Here is a 17,168-nt window from a genome sequence, read left to right on the forward strand (position 1 = left end):
GCGGCGGCGGCGGCAGCGGCGAGTCTCAGCCATGGTGGAGAAGGAGGAGCAGGAGAAGAAGAAGGACGAGGCCGGCCCAGCCAGCGCCGCCGCCGCCGCCGCCATCAGCGAGGAGGAGGCGGCCCAGTACGACCGCCAGATCCGCCTCTGGGGCCTCGAGGCGCAGAAACGGTAAGGCCGCCCGCTTTGGCCGGGAGCCCCGAGGATGCCGGGGGCCCTTCCACGCTCCCCGCCGGCGGAGCTGCCTCCTGCCCAGGGCCCCGAGCGGGGAGAGGCACGAGACCCTCTCGGAGAAGGATTTACTCAGGAGCCCAACAAGCTCTGGCTTAGGGCCCCACTCTCTGGGGGGCCCCCCAAAAAACTGGGTGTGCATTTCCAAAATATAAGTTGGTGATGATGATGATGATGATTTATTTCTTTTTTATATATATAAATATTTATTAAAGTTTTCACAATATTACATAATGAAAAAGAAAAAATAGGAAATAAAAAACAGTTAAAAATAATTCCATCTTTACATCACTTTCATTTACTTGTTTCCCGGACCTCCTCATACCTCCCTTTTTTGTATTCCAGTTCAATTTATTACTTCAGCAATTCCTTTCCCTCATTATCCTGATCTTTAATCTTAATATATTATAACGTTAAATTTTTACCTATTAAAAATCCAATTTTTACCTATTAAAAATCCAATTTTTCCATATTCTTTTAAACCATTACAGGACGATGATGATTTATTTCCCAGCCAAACATTAAAAACACAATACAGCATTAACATTAGATGTAAGATAAAAAAACAACAACAAAATGACATGAAACCTACATCCAGCAAGAGTGTTTTGTGTTGTGAGGGTCCTAGGATGTAAGTCATGGACCCCCAATCATTCTAAGTTAGAGCTTAATAATTATTTCACTATTACTATACTTCTGCTTCATTGTATTTCGCCATTAATATACTTCTTAATTGTATTTCAGTTCAACAACTACCGTATTTTTCGCCCTATAGGACGCACTTTTTCCCCTCCAGAAATGAAGGGGAAATGTGTGTGCGTCCTATGGGGCGAATGCAGGCTTTCGCTGAAGCCTGGAGAGCGAGACGGGTCGGTTCCCACCGGGCTCTGAAGGCTGGCGGATTGCAGCCTGAAGCCCGGGGAGCACAGTGCCAGCTCCCACTGCGCTATCTGCAAACCTTTGGAGCACTCCCCCAGCCCGCAAGCTCCGGGAGAGGCAGCAAGGCTGCTCAACCTTGCCTCCGCTCCCGGACCTGTTCTGGGGGCTGGGGAAGCTTGGGCTTCCCCTGCCCCAGCCCTGCGGCTAAAAACAAAGCTGGAGAGGTTGTGCGTGGCTAAAGAGGAAGCCAAGACAGCCAGCGGGATGGATCCCGCTGGCTGTCTTGGCTTCTTTGCTCTTTGGGGCTGGGGGGGGAGAATAAAAAAAAATCTTTATTCCCCCCCCCTAAAAACTAGGTACGCCCTATGGTCCGGTGCGCCCTATGGAGCGAAAAATACGGTACTTTGATAAAATGCACCTTTTGTGATGTGCAAATAGCTTGAGATACCTATTCGGTCCATCATTGACCATCTAGCATCTATTCAGCACAAAAAACAGTGGCAATTTGTTGTGGACAAGGGACAGCTGGACATATCAAGGGCCCCATTACCCTCAGGAGGTGAGGGCCTCATCAAGCCTCAATCCGGCCCTGCCCAGTCCTGTGGTGAAATCTCCCTCCCCTTGGGAGCATTTTTTCCTTCTCCCCAATGGCGGCTTAAAACAAAGCTCCAGGCGCATCCCTAGGATTCGGGGCAGAGAAGCATCGGGGCAAAGCGGGTGGAAGCCAGACGGAGGGGCTGCTGCCGCCCGGTCATAGCATCATCATCATCATCATCATTTTGTTTGTATGCCGCCTTTCCATAGGTGAAACTGCTCAAGGCGGCTTACAATAGGACAAGATTTACATCATTACAGACATAACAGAAGTCATAAACAAGGAATAAAACACATCAGAAAGCACACAACCAAATGGAAACAATTTCCACGTAAATCATAAGATCCAAAACTAAAATCAGTAACAGCAACAGCTCTCTCAAACCCCCATACTCCAGCCAGCCCATTTATTAGTATTATTATTATTTATTGACTCCTTCCTCCACAGAGGCCAGGGCAGCTCACAGCAGAAAAGAGAACCACACAAAACACGGGATAAAGGCACAACAAAAGCACCTCGCCTTCCAAGTGCATAATAATAAATAATAATAATAATTATTTATGCCAAAACCGGGCTCAGAGCAGCTGCATAAGCGCTACATCGGGTGGCTCCTCCGAAAACACGGTCTCAAAACGAATTGAAATCTAAGGCAGACAGGGACTGTGGAACTCCCTGCCACCAGGCTCAGTTGCAGCCTCCCTGGCAGAGAGAGACGGCCAGTGCTGCCTGTGGTCTGCTTCCGGCGCTTGCCGGGGGGGGGGGCTCCTGCTTGGGGGCATCTGGCTGGCCGCCGTGAGGGCATGGGGCTGGAGGGGCCGGATTCAGCCCCGGGGCCCCTCCTACGCCCTTAAAAGAGAGTGGGGCAGCCCTCTTTGGAAGGGGCGTCTTGCCAGGCAAGGCCAAGGCCCTCTGCTGGCTGGGAGGGGTCTTCCTCAGCATGGGGGCCACAGCAGAGAAGGCCCCGTCTCCCGCTGACAAGGGGGCGTCTCATGGGGCTGCATGCTATGAAAAACGGGGAGCGTAAATACCCCACAAAGAACCCCCAGGTCCCAGCCGATCGGGGGGGGGGGCTTACCTGTTGGGGGGCTCCCAGCACGCCACTCCAGCCGGTGGAGGCCTCCTCCTGGGGCTTTGGGGTGCTGCCCCACCTCAAGATGGCGGGGCCCTTGCTGCTGGGCCCCCTGGATCCCGCCAGCCCCCTTGCTGCCGCTGCCGGCCTGTTGGGGGGCAGGTGCTTGGCAGGCCCCTTTTTTCTGGCCCCCATTTGGAGGGAGGGGGTCATGGCCGCCTCCCGGCTCTCCCCAGGAGCGCTGGACTGGCCATGGGGGGGGGTCTTCCCACACCAGCTGCCCCCCCGGGCTTCTCCTGCCGCTTCTGGGGCGGAGGCCGCCTGGTTTTGGGGGGTCCCTCTCCTCCCCTACCCAACGGCCACGGAAGCTTCCGGGCCCCGGCCTTCCGCCTCCTCAGCGAGGGCCACAGAAAATGGCCGCCGGGGGGGGGGGCTGGTTGGGCCTGTGAGGGGCCCCAGGCGAGCGGCTGGCATTGAAACCAGGGGGGGTAAAAATGAATGGTTTTTATATATAAAAATCAAAAAAAATCAGGTTTTTAAAAAAACTAAATAAGTCGTTTAACCACATCGGTTAACAAAGATGGATACATATGCTACAGTGTTATTGTTTTAGTTAACTAAATGGTTTACATTTTTATTAAAGAAATTGTTCTTTCTCTTTCCAGTCAAGTACAGCAGAAAGGTTGTCCAAATATCAACAGTTAGCTTATGACACCTCACTATAATTTCATCATTATCTGTCAAGGTATTTCTAATAGTATCACCAAATCAGGAATTTTTGATGTAACTGTAAAAAACTACTCTGGAAATTTAGGAGTCCAAAAAGGAAACCCTCCTCTGGGTGTAAATATTAAGGTGATACCAGCAAGAACGAGTCTTTCTGCAAAAAAAATAAGATTCCAATCAAGTCTTACTGACTAGTGATTTCAATTGTGATTTCAGCCCAATGCCAGCCTGCAAGGGGGGGCAGCCCTGAGGCCCCGCTGGGCCCCCAAGCCGGCGTCCGAGGGGCCACAGGAAGGAGGCCCCGCTCCCTTCAGGCCCCACACCATGGCCAGGCCACCTTCCGAGGGAATTTCATCTCAAAAAACCAGGAATTGTTGATGTAACTGTAAAAAACTACTCTGGAAATGTAGGAGTCCCAAAAGGGAACCTTCCTCTGGTCGTAAATATTAAGGTGATGCCAGCAAGAGCGAGTCATTCTGCAAAAAAAGATGGTGGCAATCCAGCCCTGCTCCCTTCCGGCGCTGTCCCCCCAACGGCCAGGGCAGCTTCGGAGGCCTTTTTGGCCCCGGGGGCCCTTCCTTCCAAGGGGGCCCCTTTTACGAGGGGGCTGCTGAGCCCCCCCTCCAGCATTTCCCGCGAGGGGCTCTTGCTTGCTTTCAACCAGGGTGGATTTGATTTCAATCACGAGTCAGTCAGACCCGATTGAAATCATCTTTTCTTGCAGAAAGACTCGCTCTCGCTGGCATCACCTTAATATTTACAACCAGAGGAAGGTTCCCTTTTGGGACATTTTCAGAGTAGTTTTTTACAGTTACATCAACAATTACTGGTTTTTTGAGATGAAATTCCCTCCGAAGGTGGCCTGGCCATGGTGTGGGGCCTGAAGGGAGCGGGGCCTCCTTCGTGTGGCCCCTCGGACGCCGGCTTGGGGGCCCAGCGAGGCCTCAGGGCTGCCCCCCAAATGCAGGCTGGCATTGGGCTGAAATCACAATTGAAATCACTAGTCAGTAAGACTTGATTGGAATCATTTATTTTTACAGAAAGACTCGTTCTTGCTGTTATCACCTTAATATTTACACCCAGAGGAGGGTTTCCTTTTTGGAATCATAAATTTTCAGAGTAGTTTTTACATTTATATCAACAATTCCTGATTTGGTGATACTATTAGAAATATGTAGACAGATAATTATGAAATTATGGTGAGGTGTCATAAGTTAACCGTTGATATTTGGACAACCTTTCTGCTGTACTTGATTGGAAAGAGAAGAACAATCGTTTCCTTAATAGCAATGTAAACTATTTAACTGAAACAACAACATTATAACATATGTATCCATGTTTGTTAACTAATGTGGTTAAACGATTTAAAAAAACAAACAAAATAACTCTTAGACTGAGTTTTAGCACACATGAAAAACTTGAATCCTTATTTCCTGACGAACAGCTTTTGGACTATAACGTAACCTAAATAGAAAACTATCTTTAGAAATATTTTTCCTCCAGAAGCATTTTATTTTAAAAATCCAGTTTTAATTTTTTTTAAATCCAATTTAAATTTTAAAAAAATTGAATTAAATTTTTAAAATCTGATTTTTTTTATTTTTATTTTTTAAATCCTTGATTTTTCTCCACCCTGCCCGGCCCCCTTTCCTCGCTCTGCCCCTCTTTCCTCCCTCTCTCCCCCCTCTTCAGAGCTGCCCCTTCAAAATGTCCGCCTGCCTTCGCATCGGGGGTGGGATTCTTATCTGAATTTTTTATGGAAAGTTTTCAGCATAGAATACAATAGAAATAAAACTTAGAAAATAGAAAAGGAAAGAAAGGGGGGGGGGGGACAAAGACTGGAGCCTTCGCTGCCTCTTGGTCTCTCCTCCATCCCCTTCCTGTCAACCCAAACTAGAAGGCAACAAAAAAACCAAATGCAAAAATAAAATGAGTCCCCCATAAAGGTCAAAAGCTACATAGCATTCAAAGTGGCATTTAAAAAATCAAAAAGAGAGATAAAGGAAGGAAGTAGCAGGAACCTTGGATTCTCCATCTGCCCACGATATACCATATTTTTCCGTCTATAAGATGTCCCATGTATAAGATGCCCCCTATTTTGGGGGACTCTGATTTAAGAAAATGGGGGAGGAGATGTATCTGTGTCTAGGATGCCTCCCCAATTTTTGACATTATTTTTAGGGGGGGAAACCTAGTCTTATATACAGAATAATATGGTATAGCCAGGTTATTTAAAGTATTCCACCCATTCATTGCAGGCCTCAGATGACATTTTCTCCATCTTTGCCTCATGTTCGTTCAGTTTCCTTTGCGTGCAAAAAGGCCCAAAGAGGATCTTCCATTGTTATTATCCCTAGATATCCAGAAAAGTCTTCCTCCAGTACAGTGGTACCTCGTGTTACGGATGGGATCCCTTCCGGAGGCCCGTCTGTAGCGTGAAATGCCTGCAACTCGTAGTGCTGTGTCTGCGCAAGACACAATTTAGCACCTGCGCAGGCGCGAGTGGCAAAACCCGGAAGTAACCCTTTCCGGTACTTCCGGGTTGCGGCAGGACATAACGCAAGGTATGAATGTATAATAGTTTTATCTCCGAGAGGTTCCCTTATTAGGATAATGATCCGTAACTCTTTACTTATTGTATGTCCATTAGTTCATACCCAATTCCGTATCTTCCGGTCCCATTTCCTGTTGGCTAGGAGTTTCTGTCTTGATTTAGGAAGAAGCGCCTTCCATGCCCCCTTCTTTTTCCAGAGTCTGGGTGGCCTATCCCTCTGAGTCTTCCTCCACTTGCACGCAAGAGCCTTGCTCTCCCAGCTCTCTCTTGGCCATCTCAGAAGGTTCCTTCATGTCTTTTTCTGTCCTCTGTTCCATTTCTCTCCTCCTTGATCTGTTCCAGTCCTCCATGCCTCTCCCTTCCATCCTCTGCCATCTCCCTCTTTTCCATTCCACTCTCATTTTTAGGCACATCTCGATCGGTCCCGTCCCCCCCCCCCCGGTCCTATGGATTCTTCAGCCTGGCATTTCTCTGATCTCTTTTCCTTCCTCATTCTGCGCACCTTCTTCATTCTGATCTCTTGCAATCGCTTAGCCAATAATCGCTTGGCTTAGCCAATAATCGCTGCGCAATACCAACAATCAATGGGGTTGATGGATAATTAAGATAAGCTTTTTGCTTTTGTTCTTCAGCCTGTTAATTAATGTCTCTTATTATGCCAGCAGCCAATTTGCGTCCTGGGCAAGAGGCAGATGGGTCGCCTCAGTCGTAATTAGTTCCCGCCTCAAAAATAGAAGGGAGGTTTTGCTGAGCTGATGCCTTAAGACAGGGGCCAGCAAACTTTTTCAGCAGGGGGCTGGTCCACTGTCCCTCAGACCTTGTGGGGGCCAGACTATATGGGGGTGTGAATGAACTAATTCCTATGCCCCACAAATAACCCAGAGGTGCATTTTCAATAAAAGGACACATGCTACTCATGTAAAAACACACTGATTCCCAGACCGTCCGTGGGCCAGATTGAGAAGGCAATTGGGCCGGATCCGGCCCCTAGGCCTTAGTTTGCCTACCCCTGCCTTAAGAGCTACCCTGAAGGGCCCGATGGCAGTTCTTCTCACCCAGACGCTCCTCATCTGCAAAGAGCAGCTTGTCTCCATGTGAGGAGTGGCTCCTTCCGAGCAACTGCCAGTGAGGTTTATTCCATTTAATCTCCCTCTTTTCAAAGGGGGAGTGTGATACCAGGATTCTCCCTGGCTATCATAAATCACTGCATAATCATCTCTAGAGGGTGGCATTTGGGAAAATTCAAGAGGGGAGGAGATGGGAGTGAGGGGCAGCCCCCTTTATTCCAATAAGCAAGGTGACCACGTGGAGGATTTTAGGCATAGATTTGAATGACCATCTGTCAGGGATTCTTCAGCTGAGATTCCTGCATTGCAGGGGGTTGGACTAGATGACCCCCAGGACCCCTTCCATTCTATGATTCTAATTATAAATATCACCCTCAGCAACACGTACTGCCATTTTCTCGTTGCAACCTCTTTGGATTAGAACAGCAAAGACAGGAGAGAAAAGCTGCAATAAAAACAAGGAATAGCAGGGATACAATTTGCCATTAGAACCCCCGGGGTTATATAGCTCTTTTCAGAGCTTTGAAGATCAAAACCCGTCAGGTTAATTTGATCATTTGGCAAAAGGATCCCGTCCGCTGGCCTTGGATTAACCCTTCCATCTCCATCCTGGGCCACTTCCTTTTGACCAGCATCTTGTGCCTGGGGGGTGGGGGGGGCTGAACTGCCTCCTTTCTGCCTCCTGGAGGCCCTGCTCTGGGGCATCGGGACACTGATGGCTTCCTCTTGTATTCTGCAGCCTGCGGGCGTCTCGGGTGCTGCTGGTGGGCATGAAAGGCTTGGGGGCAGAAGTGGCCAAGAACCTAATCCTGGCAGGAGTCAAAGCCCTGACGCTGCTTGACCATCAGCAGGTGAGTCTTGCCCAAGGGGCCGGGTCCTGGGGGGGGCTCCTCCCTTGGGCTTCCTGTTGCCGCCCTGTGTGTCCCCTGGTCCTGAAATGGGATATGCGTGATCTTGCTCCTTTGTACTCAAAAGCGCGTGTCCATAAAATTATTTATTTCATGAAATTTAAACACTGCTTGATTACCGGGGGGGGGGGGGGAGCCTGAAAGCGGTTTACAGAAAAGATGATAAAATTTACCCTACAAAAAATTACAGCGATCATTTAAAACACACAAAAAGTTTAAAACAACGATAGATTGAAACAAATTAAAACTCACTTCAACTTTCCAAAGATCTGGGTAGGTTTGTCTAAACAATTATGTTTTTGGCAGATGCCGAAAAGAATACAGCGAGGGTTTGATGTCAATAGGCAGGGAGTTCCAAAGTGTAGGGGCCGCCTCACTAAATGACTGAGTTCTTACAAACGCAGAACAAGTATTATGTGGCACCTGTAGGAGTGCCAGTTCTTTCAATCGAAGCAGTTGAGTGGGCCCACGGGGGCAAGGTGATCTCACAAATAAGTGGTCCCAAGTCCTTAAGGGCTTCATATACTGGTCGTCACACCTTTAACTCAGTCTGGTAGCAAATGGGCAGCCAGTGCAGATCTCTGATCACTGGGGTGTTTTTCCCCTCAAGGCCTCGCTCTTGTCAGCAATCGTGCTGCAGCATTCTGCGCCAACTGCGGCCTCCAGATCAAGTGCAAGGGAAGCCCCACAGAGAGCGCATGTGTGGCGAGGAGAGGGTTGTATGTCGCAGGCCGGGAGATGGAGACTTTCTCAAGAAAGGAATGTCCTTGCTTGGGACCCCTGAGGCCCCTGGCCCTCAGACCCTGTGGGGGCCAGACTATATTTGGAAAAAGGAATAAAGAACGAATTCCTATGCCCCACAAATAACCCAGAGATGCATTTTAAATAAAAGGACAGATTCTATTTATGTAAAAACTGCAATTAGTCCTACAGGAAAAAGCAAGGGGTAGTATGCAGATGACCAAAAATAGCTTTAGCACGTGTAATGAGACAAGAATCCAGGGCTCTCCATAGCTTTCAGTTTAGTAATAAGTTGTAATTCAGCGACTTCTGAGATTGAAGTGTTCTCCTCCTGGTTTCTCTGCCTGTGAGGTGGGTTAGGCCTTGTGAGTGAGTGGCCCAAGGTTACCCAGCAAGCTTCATGACCAGATGAGGGTTTGAACACTGCTCTCCCAGGTCCTAGTCTGACACTAACCACTCTGCCCCCTGGCTCTCAGTCTTCAGGGCTCCTGTGGCGTTTCCCGCCCAGTCTCTTCCTGGTGGCACCAGCCACAACCTTTCCTTGTGCGTATTTTCTGCCAATGAAGGGCTGCAGCCGACATTAGTTCTACTGAGGGTGTTAGTCCTTCTTGGAGTAGAGCCATTGAAATCATTGGCTGTAGCTTGAGAACTTTAATTTAAGTGGGTCTTCTCTTGAGGACGACTAACACAGAATACAACACAAATCAGTCTAGAAATACACTTTCCCCAGATGAGAGATGCTTGTAATCAGGTGTAAATCAAGTATTGAAAAAATCTGGAGGTTCAAAGACTTTAGAAATCAGTAACAACAACAAAATAGGCACGAGGGAGAAAGCATTTGGAGGGGGAGATATTTTGATTAGATAAGTACAGTTGATCGCCAATTTAACTTGTGATTTACTTATGTGATTGCACCTTGCATGGGTGGCAGGAAAACAAATAAGAAATGGAGAGTGAAGGTGGGTGGGTGCGAGACAGTTAGAAGGGGCTCTCAACCTCTCAACCAAGATCTCTCAACCTTCCTGGAGCCCTATAAGTAACGCCAGAGGGTTTCAGAAGCTCTTTCTGTTCTGGGTTCTCCTGCTGCACAAAGAGTTTCTTAGACCTCCGCCTTGTTTGTCATGCTCTGGGAAGGTTGCATGAGGCCTCTGGAAGGCTGTGAGGGGCTGCTGCAATATCTTGAGGTGCTTTTGCAAGATGTCGGGGGGGGGGGGCTCTGTGAGATCTTGCAGGAGCCTCCCACAGTTTCCAGAGTCCAGTAAGGTAAGGATGGACCTGTGGCAGGGCCGTTCTGGGGGTCTTCCTGACTTTGCGTGATTTTGCCTTTGCACACAAACCCCTGGCATGTAACCCCTTTGTAGTGCTTTTTCTGGGGGTACGCATACCCCTAAACATTTTGTAAATCTTTACTTTTGTCCATTTACCGTATTTATTTTTTGTGATTTGAACTATAAAATGGTGATTTTCTTGAGTCAAAATGAGAGTACCCCTAAACATTGGGGGGGGAGCACTGCCCCTGTGTAAGTTTCGGGTGTGGAAAGCAGGCTTAACTTTCCCACTACACGGCAGCGCTTGCGACTTTGGGCCACAAGGTGGAGCTCCTTCACGCTGAAATGAGGATGCAAACTGGCCTCTTAGCCAGAAGATGAGCAAGAATTTGTAGAGAAGGAAGTGTGCAAGGATCAGGGTGGGGAGAGCCAAAGTACATAGCCAGCACACATAGTCCCCTCAGAGAAAACAGCAAAGAGAGAGCCTGCTTTTCCCTTTCTTGAGCAGTCCTCAAGCTGTTCTAACTCCTCAGTCGCTCCTGTGGTTCTGATGGCTGCATGAGTTTTCAGCAGCTGGAAGTTCCCCCATTCTGTGTTTGCACAAAAAAACCTGAGCCTGTTGACTTCCTGCGCAGCATTGAACTGTGAGAGAGAAGCCCTGCCAGAGAGCAATGTGCCAGCCCTCCATTTGCCATGGCTTCAACTGATTGCCCCCCCCCATGCTCTTAAGTCAGTCGCTAAGGACAGATTGAGTGGCAGCAGCTGGGGGACCAGGCACATTCTTTGCCAGAGTGCGCAGCTGGATCGGACGGGGCTTTATCTGGGTCTCAGCTCCACCTGGATGTGGCGGAGCTGAATTCAACTCCCTCCCCCATTCCTCTTTTGTGCTACATAAGCTCTTGATATAAAAGGTACCTACCAGGAGCTCTTTGCCAAAGAGGCAATAAGAAGTATTCATGGAGGAGAAGGCAGTTGATGGCTGCTAGCCGGGATCTGTGTGCTCTGCCTCCGCGGTCAGGGGCAGAAGTTCTTTGGGATACCATAGTAACTACTGACCAGTGACTCATTTTTCCTTCCTGGGTAAAGTCCTCGAGCAGGTGGTCCCAGTAGGGTCACCCCAGGCAGTCACTTTACTGTGGCTTGGGAAACACAGACCACTTGTAAATGCCATCTCCAACTCCTTGAAAGATTCCATCAACAGGGTCTCAGAAAATTTTTACATATCACTTGGGAAGACAGGAGAACTAATGCCAGTGTACTGGAAGAAGCAAAGATCACCAGTGTCAAAGCAATGATTCTTCAACATCAACTTCGTTGGACTGGTCATGTTGTTCGGATGCCTGATGATCGTCTTCCAAAGCAACTCCTCTATTCCAAACTTAAAAATGGAAAGCGTAATGCTGGTGGTCAACAAAAGAGGTTTAAAGACTGTCAAGGCAAATCTTTAAAAATGTAGCCTAAATATCGACAACTGGGAAACACTGGCCTGCGAGTGCTCCTGTTGGAGAACAGCCTTGACCAAAGGTGTCCTGGGCTTTGAAGACACTTGAACTCAGGACGCAAGGGAGAAACGTGCGAAGAGGAAGCCTCGTCTGGCAAATCCACACTGGGACCAACTCCCGCCTGGAAACCAATGTCCCCACTGTGGAAGGATGTGTGGATCCAGAATTGGCTCCACAGTCACTTACGGACTCACTGTGAAGGCTGTGTTCATGGAAGACAATCTTGCTCAGCTATGAAGGATCACCAAAGAAGAAAGAATCCTTCTGGAGCGGCTGTCCAAGTTCAGGGTGGCTGGCACCTATTTGCGGTGGTTCCAGTCCTGCTTCGATGGTTGTTCCCAGAGGGTGCTGCTGGGGGAGCGTTCTTTGGTCCAATGGAGCCTTCAATGTGGGATTCCTCAGGGTCTGATTTTATCCCCTGTGCTGTTTAACATGAAACCTCTTGAGTGGGATTATCCAGAGCAGGCTTCCTCAGCCGTGGCCCTCCAGGTCTTTTTGGCCGACAACTCCCATGATCCTTAGCTAGCAGGACCAATGGTCAGGGATGATGGGAACTGCAGTCTCAAAACAACTGGAGGGCCGAGGTTGAGGAAGCCTGATCCAGAGGTTTGGCGTTGTCAGCAATATGCTGATGACACGTAGCTCTGCTTCTCTTTACATCAGTGGAAGTGCTGGACTGGTGTCTTCCCTCGGTAATGGACTGGCTCGCTTGGCACCTTCATAATACACCTTTTGGTGCCAGGTAAAAACCTTCTTCCACCAGGCCTTGGGCTGATTAACATCTGAGACCCTTTCGCATGTGTTGGGGGAGGGGGTTGTTAGCTTGTTTTGGTTCTTGTTTTTGTGACGTATTTTGCGTTTTTTAGCTTGCATTTTCATGTAAACGAAGCACCCTGAGAGCTACAGAAGAGGAGCAATAGACAAATTTGATAATAAATGGCAGAACCCAGGACTGCAGCAAGGGAGCCCCACTCTTAAACCCTCACTCAGCCACGAAGCTCACGGGGCCGCCTGGGCTCAATCACCGTGCTTCAGCTTTGTCTGCTTTACTGTGTTGTTGTTGTTGTTAGGATAAAATGGGGACGGGAACCTTTTAGGCATCCTTGACCCTAAAGAAGTGAATGAAATGAGCTTGGAACAGGAGGCCCTGTGGTTACTACTACTACTATTAACATTTATTAACTTTATAGACCACCCTTCATCAAGAGACCACAGAGCAGTTTAAACCATAAAACTCCAGTTACTTAATATAATAATAGTAAAGGGCAGCAATACCCCCTCGTCTTCTTCCCCTTCTTCCCTCCCGTGGTTTTTTAGCTTGCATTTTCATGCAGATGAACCACGCTGAGATCTTTCTTCCCTCCCGTGGTTCTGCTTTCCAGAGATAAATTGCTAGAAGTCCCTGGTAGAAGTTCCTACCTCACAGGGTTGCTGTAGGAGGGGAAGAACCATGTACGCCACTTTGAGCTCCTTCGAGGAAGAGGTGGGATGTAGATGCAATAAATAAACAAAACCTTTTGCTGTGTGGCTTCAGGTGAGGTCCAGGTGTCCTGGTGCTGCTGTTTATCCCAGGAGGCCTGGGATTTTGCCCTGCTCTGATTACTTCCTTCTCCCCTCCCAGGTGTCGCCGGAAGATACGCAAGCTCAGTTTCTGATCCCTGCGGGGTCCCTGGGCAAGAACAGGGCGGAAGCCTCGCTGGAACGGGCTCAGGACCTCAACCCCATGGTGGACGTGAAAGCGGACCCTGGGAACGTCGAGCAGAAGCCCGAGGAGTTCTTCACCCACTTTGACGTGGTACGTTCATAGAATCATAGAATCATAGAGTTGGAAGAGACCACAAGGGCCATCGAGTCCAACCCCCTGCCAAGCAGGAAACACCATCAGAGCACTCCTGACATATGGTTGTCAAGCCTCTGCTTAAACGTTCTGGCGGGAGAAGCCAGCGAGGGGAGGCAGTCCGAGTGAGTGGCCTCGGTGGGCCACCATTTTCACAACGCCTCTGCTCCCAGATTGCCCTCTCTGGTGCTGTCAGAGGGGGTCTTAAAGCAGAGGCCAGCCGGCATGTAGGAGAGAGGAGATGACAATGAAGGCCTTTTCTGGCCTTTCTTAGAAAGTCTCATAGGCCACTTGGCAGCCTGAGCTAGAGGAGAGGTCTGGAGGGTGGCGACATGAGAATGAGGCCTTTTCTGCAGTGGCTCCCTGTTTGTGGAATGCCGTCCCCAGTAAGGTTCGCCTGACACCTCCAGGTGCCGGGTGAAAAGGTTCCTCTTTTGGGCTGATGAAATCTGTGGCCTTTTAAACTGTGTCTGTACAGAGCGGCTATTGATTTTTTTATATATTATGTTCTGCATTTTGTTTTTATGTCGTAAGCTGCCCTGTAATCATTGAACGAAGAGCAGCATACAAATTAAATAAACAATTTACAAATTAAATAAACAATTTGAGTAATATGCTCAGGCAGCTGACCTCTGGCCCCGGGGCTTTCGCCTTCCAGGTCTGCGTGACGTGCTGCTCCCAGGAAGTCCTGGTGAAGATTGACCAAATATGCCACAAGAACGGTGTCAAGTTCTTTGCGGGAGACGTCTTTGGCTACCACGGCTACATGTTTGCCAACTTGGGCAAGCACGAATTTGTGGAGTGAGTCTGCCTGGGAGCTGGCAATGGGGCTGGGAAGTGCCCTTCGTGGGGGGGGGGGCTGTAGGCCTGTCAGGTGCTGCTGGGGAAACCTCTCTGGAGTTTGGCCACTGGAGGGAGCCCGAGAGCCAGCCTGTGCCCACTGTCCTCTCTAGCGCTGCACCGACTCCTAACCAGTTGAAACTCAGGCCGCTGTGGAGCAGGGGTCCTCCACTGGCCGGAGGGGAGGGGGCCGCAGGCCGCAGTGTTAATTTGCTTCCGTGCCTTGCAGAGAGAAGACAAAAGTTGCCAAAGCCAGCCAGGGAGTGGAGGATGGACCGGACGCAAAGAAAGCCAAGCTGGACTTCACAGAGACCACGCTGGTGAAGAAGGTGCGTGCTGGGAGAGCTCTCTGGCCAGTTGGAACAGAGGCAGGAGCGGGTCTGTGCCTTGCTCCCCCCCCCCACGCCACATAACGCAGTGGCCACATGGCTGCATTCCTGGTCTTCATCCCCCAAACTCCTCTGAGCTGAGTCTGCCTTTCTCCTCCTCTTCCCTCTCCCTCAGGCAGGTCTGCCGTTGCCCCAGTGCAGCCCTCTCAGTCTGTCAGGGGCTTCTCGTTCTTTGCTTGGGCTCCAGACAAGCTCACCGTCCCAGCCTTCCCCTTCCCCTAAGAGCCGGGTGGGGACCATGTGGCCTTTCAGGTGGTGTTGGACTAGAATTCCCCTTGTTCCTGACCATCGGAGTCTCAGCATCACAGCTGTCCTATCCCTGAATTAAAAGATGCCGAGATGAGAAGGAATAGTTCAGGGGGGTGAATGAGCCTCAGGTGGAAACCCCACCTAGCCCTGCCATTGGGCAGATCATGGCCTCTGTGCAAAACGATAAAGGAAAGGATGTTGTGTCCCGCTGCTCACTATATGGACAAAAGCAAGGCCCTTCTGGGTCCTGAGTGCATTGAAGGGACTGGTCCTTCCGGGAAGCTCTGCGCTTCAGCTGGGCTGGGCAGACTCTGACTGGAGCAGAGAAGGCCTGTTGAGTCAACTTGCCTCTGCCCTATATAGCTAGGTTTCTAGGGTTGATATCTTGGAAGCATTTTGGGATTCTTCCTTAGGGAGGGGCAGGGAGGCCCCCGGAAGTGGTGGGCTGTGTGAGAGGGGTGGGGCTGTGGTGGTGAGGGTGGGTGCACGTGGTTGTCTGGGGTCCTCCAAGAGAAAGGATGGGTTATTAATTGTAACAAATAAAGAACTGGTGGCTCATTGATAGTTGTCTGTTAGCAAACACCGCGGTCAGTGCCCGGGCCATTCATCATCTAAGCCATCTCCAGTCCGCGCCCATGGATTTCTGAAGCCTCTTTCTACAACTGAAGAGGCAGAAACCAGGTTTCTGGCCAGTTCTATGTCTTTTAGATACATAAACCTGCCAGTTCTGAGCTAGCATGGCAAGCTGCTAGCGATGGGCTACTAGTTTAAGCTACACCATGGCTTAGTGAAGCTCCCAACAGAGGAGATCACAGCTGCTTTGCTTTTCCCCCTGGGCTGTGACCCAGGTTTGTAAAGGACAGCCAAGCCCAGAGCCTGGCTTCTGATAGCATAGATAAGCCAAACCCCGGCTGGAGAGGGGCAAAGCAGCTGCCACCTCCTCTCCTCAAAGCAAGCCTCCGTGTGGGCTGCCAGATGTGCAGCCTCCTAATGGTTCTCACCTGGTTATACCACCGCAGGTATTGGAGGATGGGGGCCAGAGTGTCAGGCACGGCTCAGAGCTCCACCGGCTGCTTCTTGCCTCTTTCGTCCACTTCCCAGGTCATGGCCTCCAGAGATCAGATTGGGCTGCTCTCTTGCAGAGCTCTGCTCCCCATTCCTGGTGCCTGGCGGTTTCTGTGTGCATCCTAGCAGTCCCACAGCCCCTTCCTGAATAGGCAGGAAGCACTTTGTAAGTCATGAGTTGGCCCAGCGTGGCGTCAGGAGGCGGCTCTCCTTGCTGCTTGTCAGATCAGGCCCCATCTTTCCTCAGCCCCCTGCCCCGGGGGGGGGGGTGTCAGGATCAAGCCAGCGATAACTCACACAGTGCCAGTGAAGTTCACTCTCTTTATTCAAAGAGACAAAACAGCTCAGGAGGCCAGGTCTCCTGGTAGATCTCCTCCCGGTAGATCTTGCCCCAGTGAGGCAATTTCAAGGACTGGAGACCCCTGCCTTCCCACAGGGGAGTCCCTTCTTCTTGCCTGCCTTTGCTCTGCCTTCTTCATGCCTCTTTGGCTTCTAGGAGACTAGCGGGGAGGGGAGCTGGTCACAGCAGGAGGGAGAGACCCCCTGGCTTCTCCAGCAACCTGCCTCATCTCTGTCTCCTGCCTCGGATCCTGGTCTGCTCTCTGCCACAGCCTCTTCCTGCTCACTAAACCCTGTTGCCTCTTCAGCTTGCGGCCCTCCTCCTCCCCGCCTGCCCCCTCTTCTCCCTCTGACCAGGCATCCTTGTCCCGCCACCACGCCCCAGCCTCTGAGCCGCCTTCCCAGCCGGTGCCTCCCACCACTACTCAGCATCCATGGCAGGGACCTTCCTGGGCTTGCGAGGGGTCCAGCCTGCTTTTCCTGCCCAAATGCCCTTCCTCAACCTCCCCCCCCCCCCCGGGCCGTTCAGAAGGAGCAACTGTGAAAGAGGAGAACAGAAAGGTAGCACCTGCTCTCTTAACGCTGAAAACAATGGCGGTGCCACCGAAAGCAGCCATAATGGGAGGAAGAGGGAGTGTGGCTGCCATGAGCTGCTGGAAGGGGCATCCCTTGGTGGCTAAGCCGGGCAGCTGCACACGTGACCCTGGTGGGGCTCTCTGTCCTCTCCCCCCAGTGTGTGAATTTCTGCCTCCTGAAAGAGGCCTTGACTGTCGACTGGAGCGGCGAGAAGGCCAAGGCTGCCCTGAAGCGCACGGCCCCCGATTACTTCCTTCTTCAAGGTGAGATGCTCCCTTTGGAGGCCAGCGGGAGCGTTTATGGGGGGGGGGAGTGTGTGTGAGCAGGAGGGCA

At 50.4% G+C, this 17,168-nt stretch overlaps 2 protein-coding genes across 4 annotated transcripts in view; both read left to right on the forward strand.

Annotated features, from left to right (window-relative positions):
• The window catches only part of DHX34 (DExH-box helicase 34), a 163,470-nt gene that overhangs the window by 73,385 nt on the left and 72,917 nt on the right, over positions 1-17,168 (forward strand). The gene's annotated exons all lie outside the window — the stretch shown is intronic.
• SAE1 (SUMO1 activating enzyme subunit 1) overlaps positions 1-17,168 on the forward strand; it is a 28,441-nt gene that overhangs the window by 6,754 nt on the left and 4,519 nt on the right. Inside the window, exons 1-6 of one of the 3 annotated variants that reach the window (XM_081200490.1) lie at positions 16-171; positions 7,861-7,972; positions 13,162-13,335; positions 14,036-14,178; positions 14,447-14,546; positions 16,993-17,098. In XM_081200490.1, coding sequence (XP_081056616.1) covers positions 32-171; positions 7,861-7,972; positions 13,162-13,335; positions 14,036-14,178; positions 14,447-14,546; positions 16,993-17,098 — 775 coding nt within the window. In that variant the 5' untranslated portion in view covers positions 16-31. Of the gene's footprint in view, positions 1-15; positions 172-2,844; positions 3,234-7,860; positions 7,973-13,161; positions 13,336-14,035; positions 14,179-14,446; positions 14,547-16,992; positions 17,099-17,168 lie in introns of those variants that run through there. The other 2 variants (XM_081200489.1, XM_081200491.1) reach the window with 2 other exon arrangements.

Source organism: Podarcis bocagei (genome assembly GCF_964188305.1).
Source record: "Podarcis bocagei genome assembly, chromosome: 7".
Classification (NCBI taxonomy): Eukaryota; Metazoa; Chordata; class Lepidosauria; order Squamata; family Lacertidae; genus Podarcis; species Podarcis bocagei.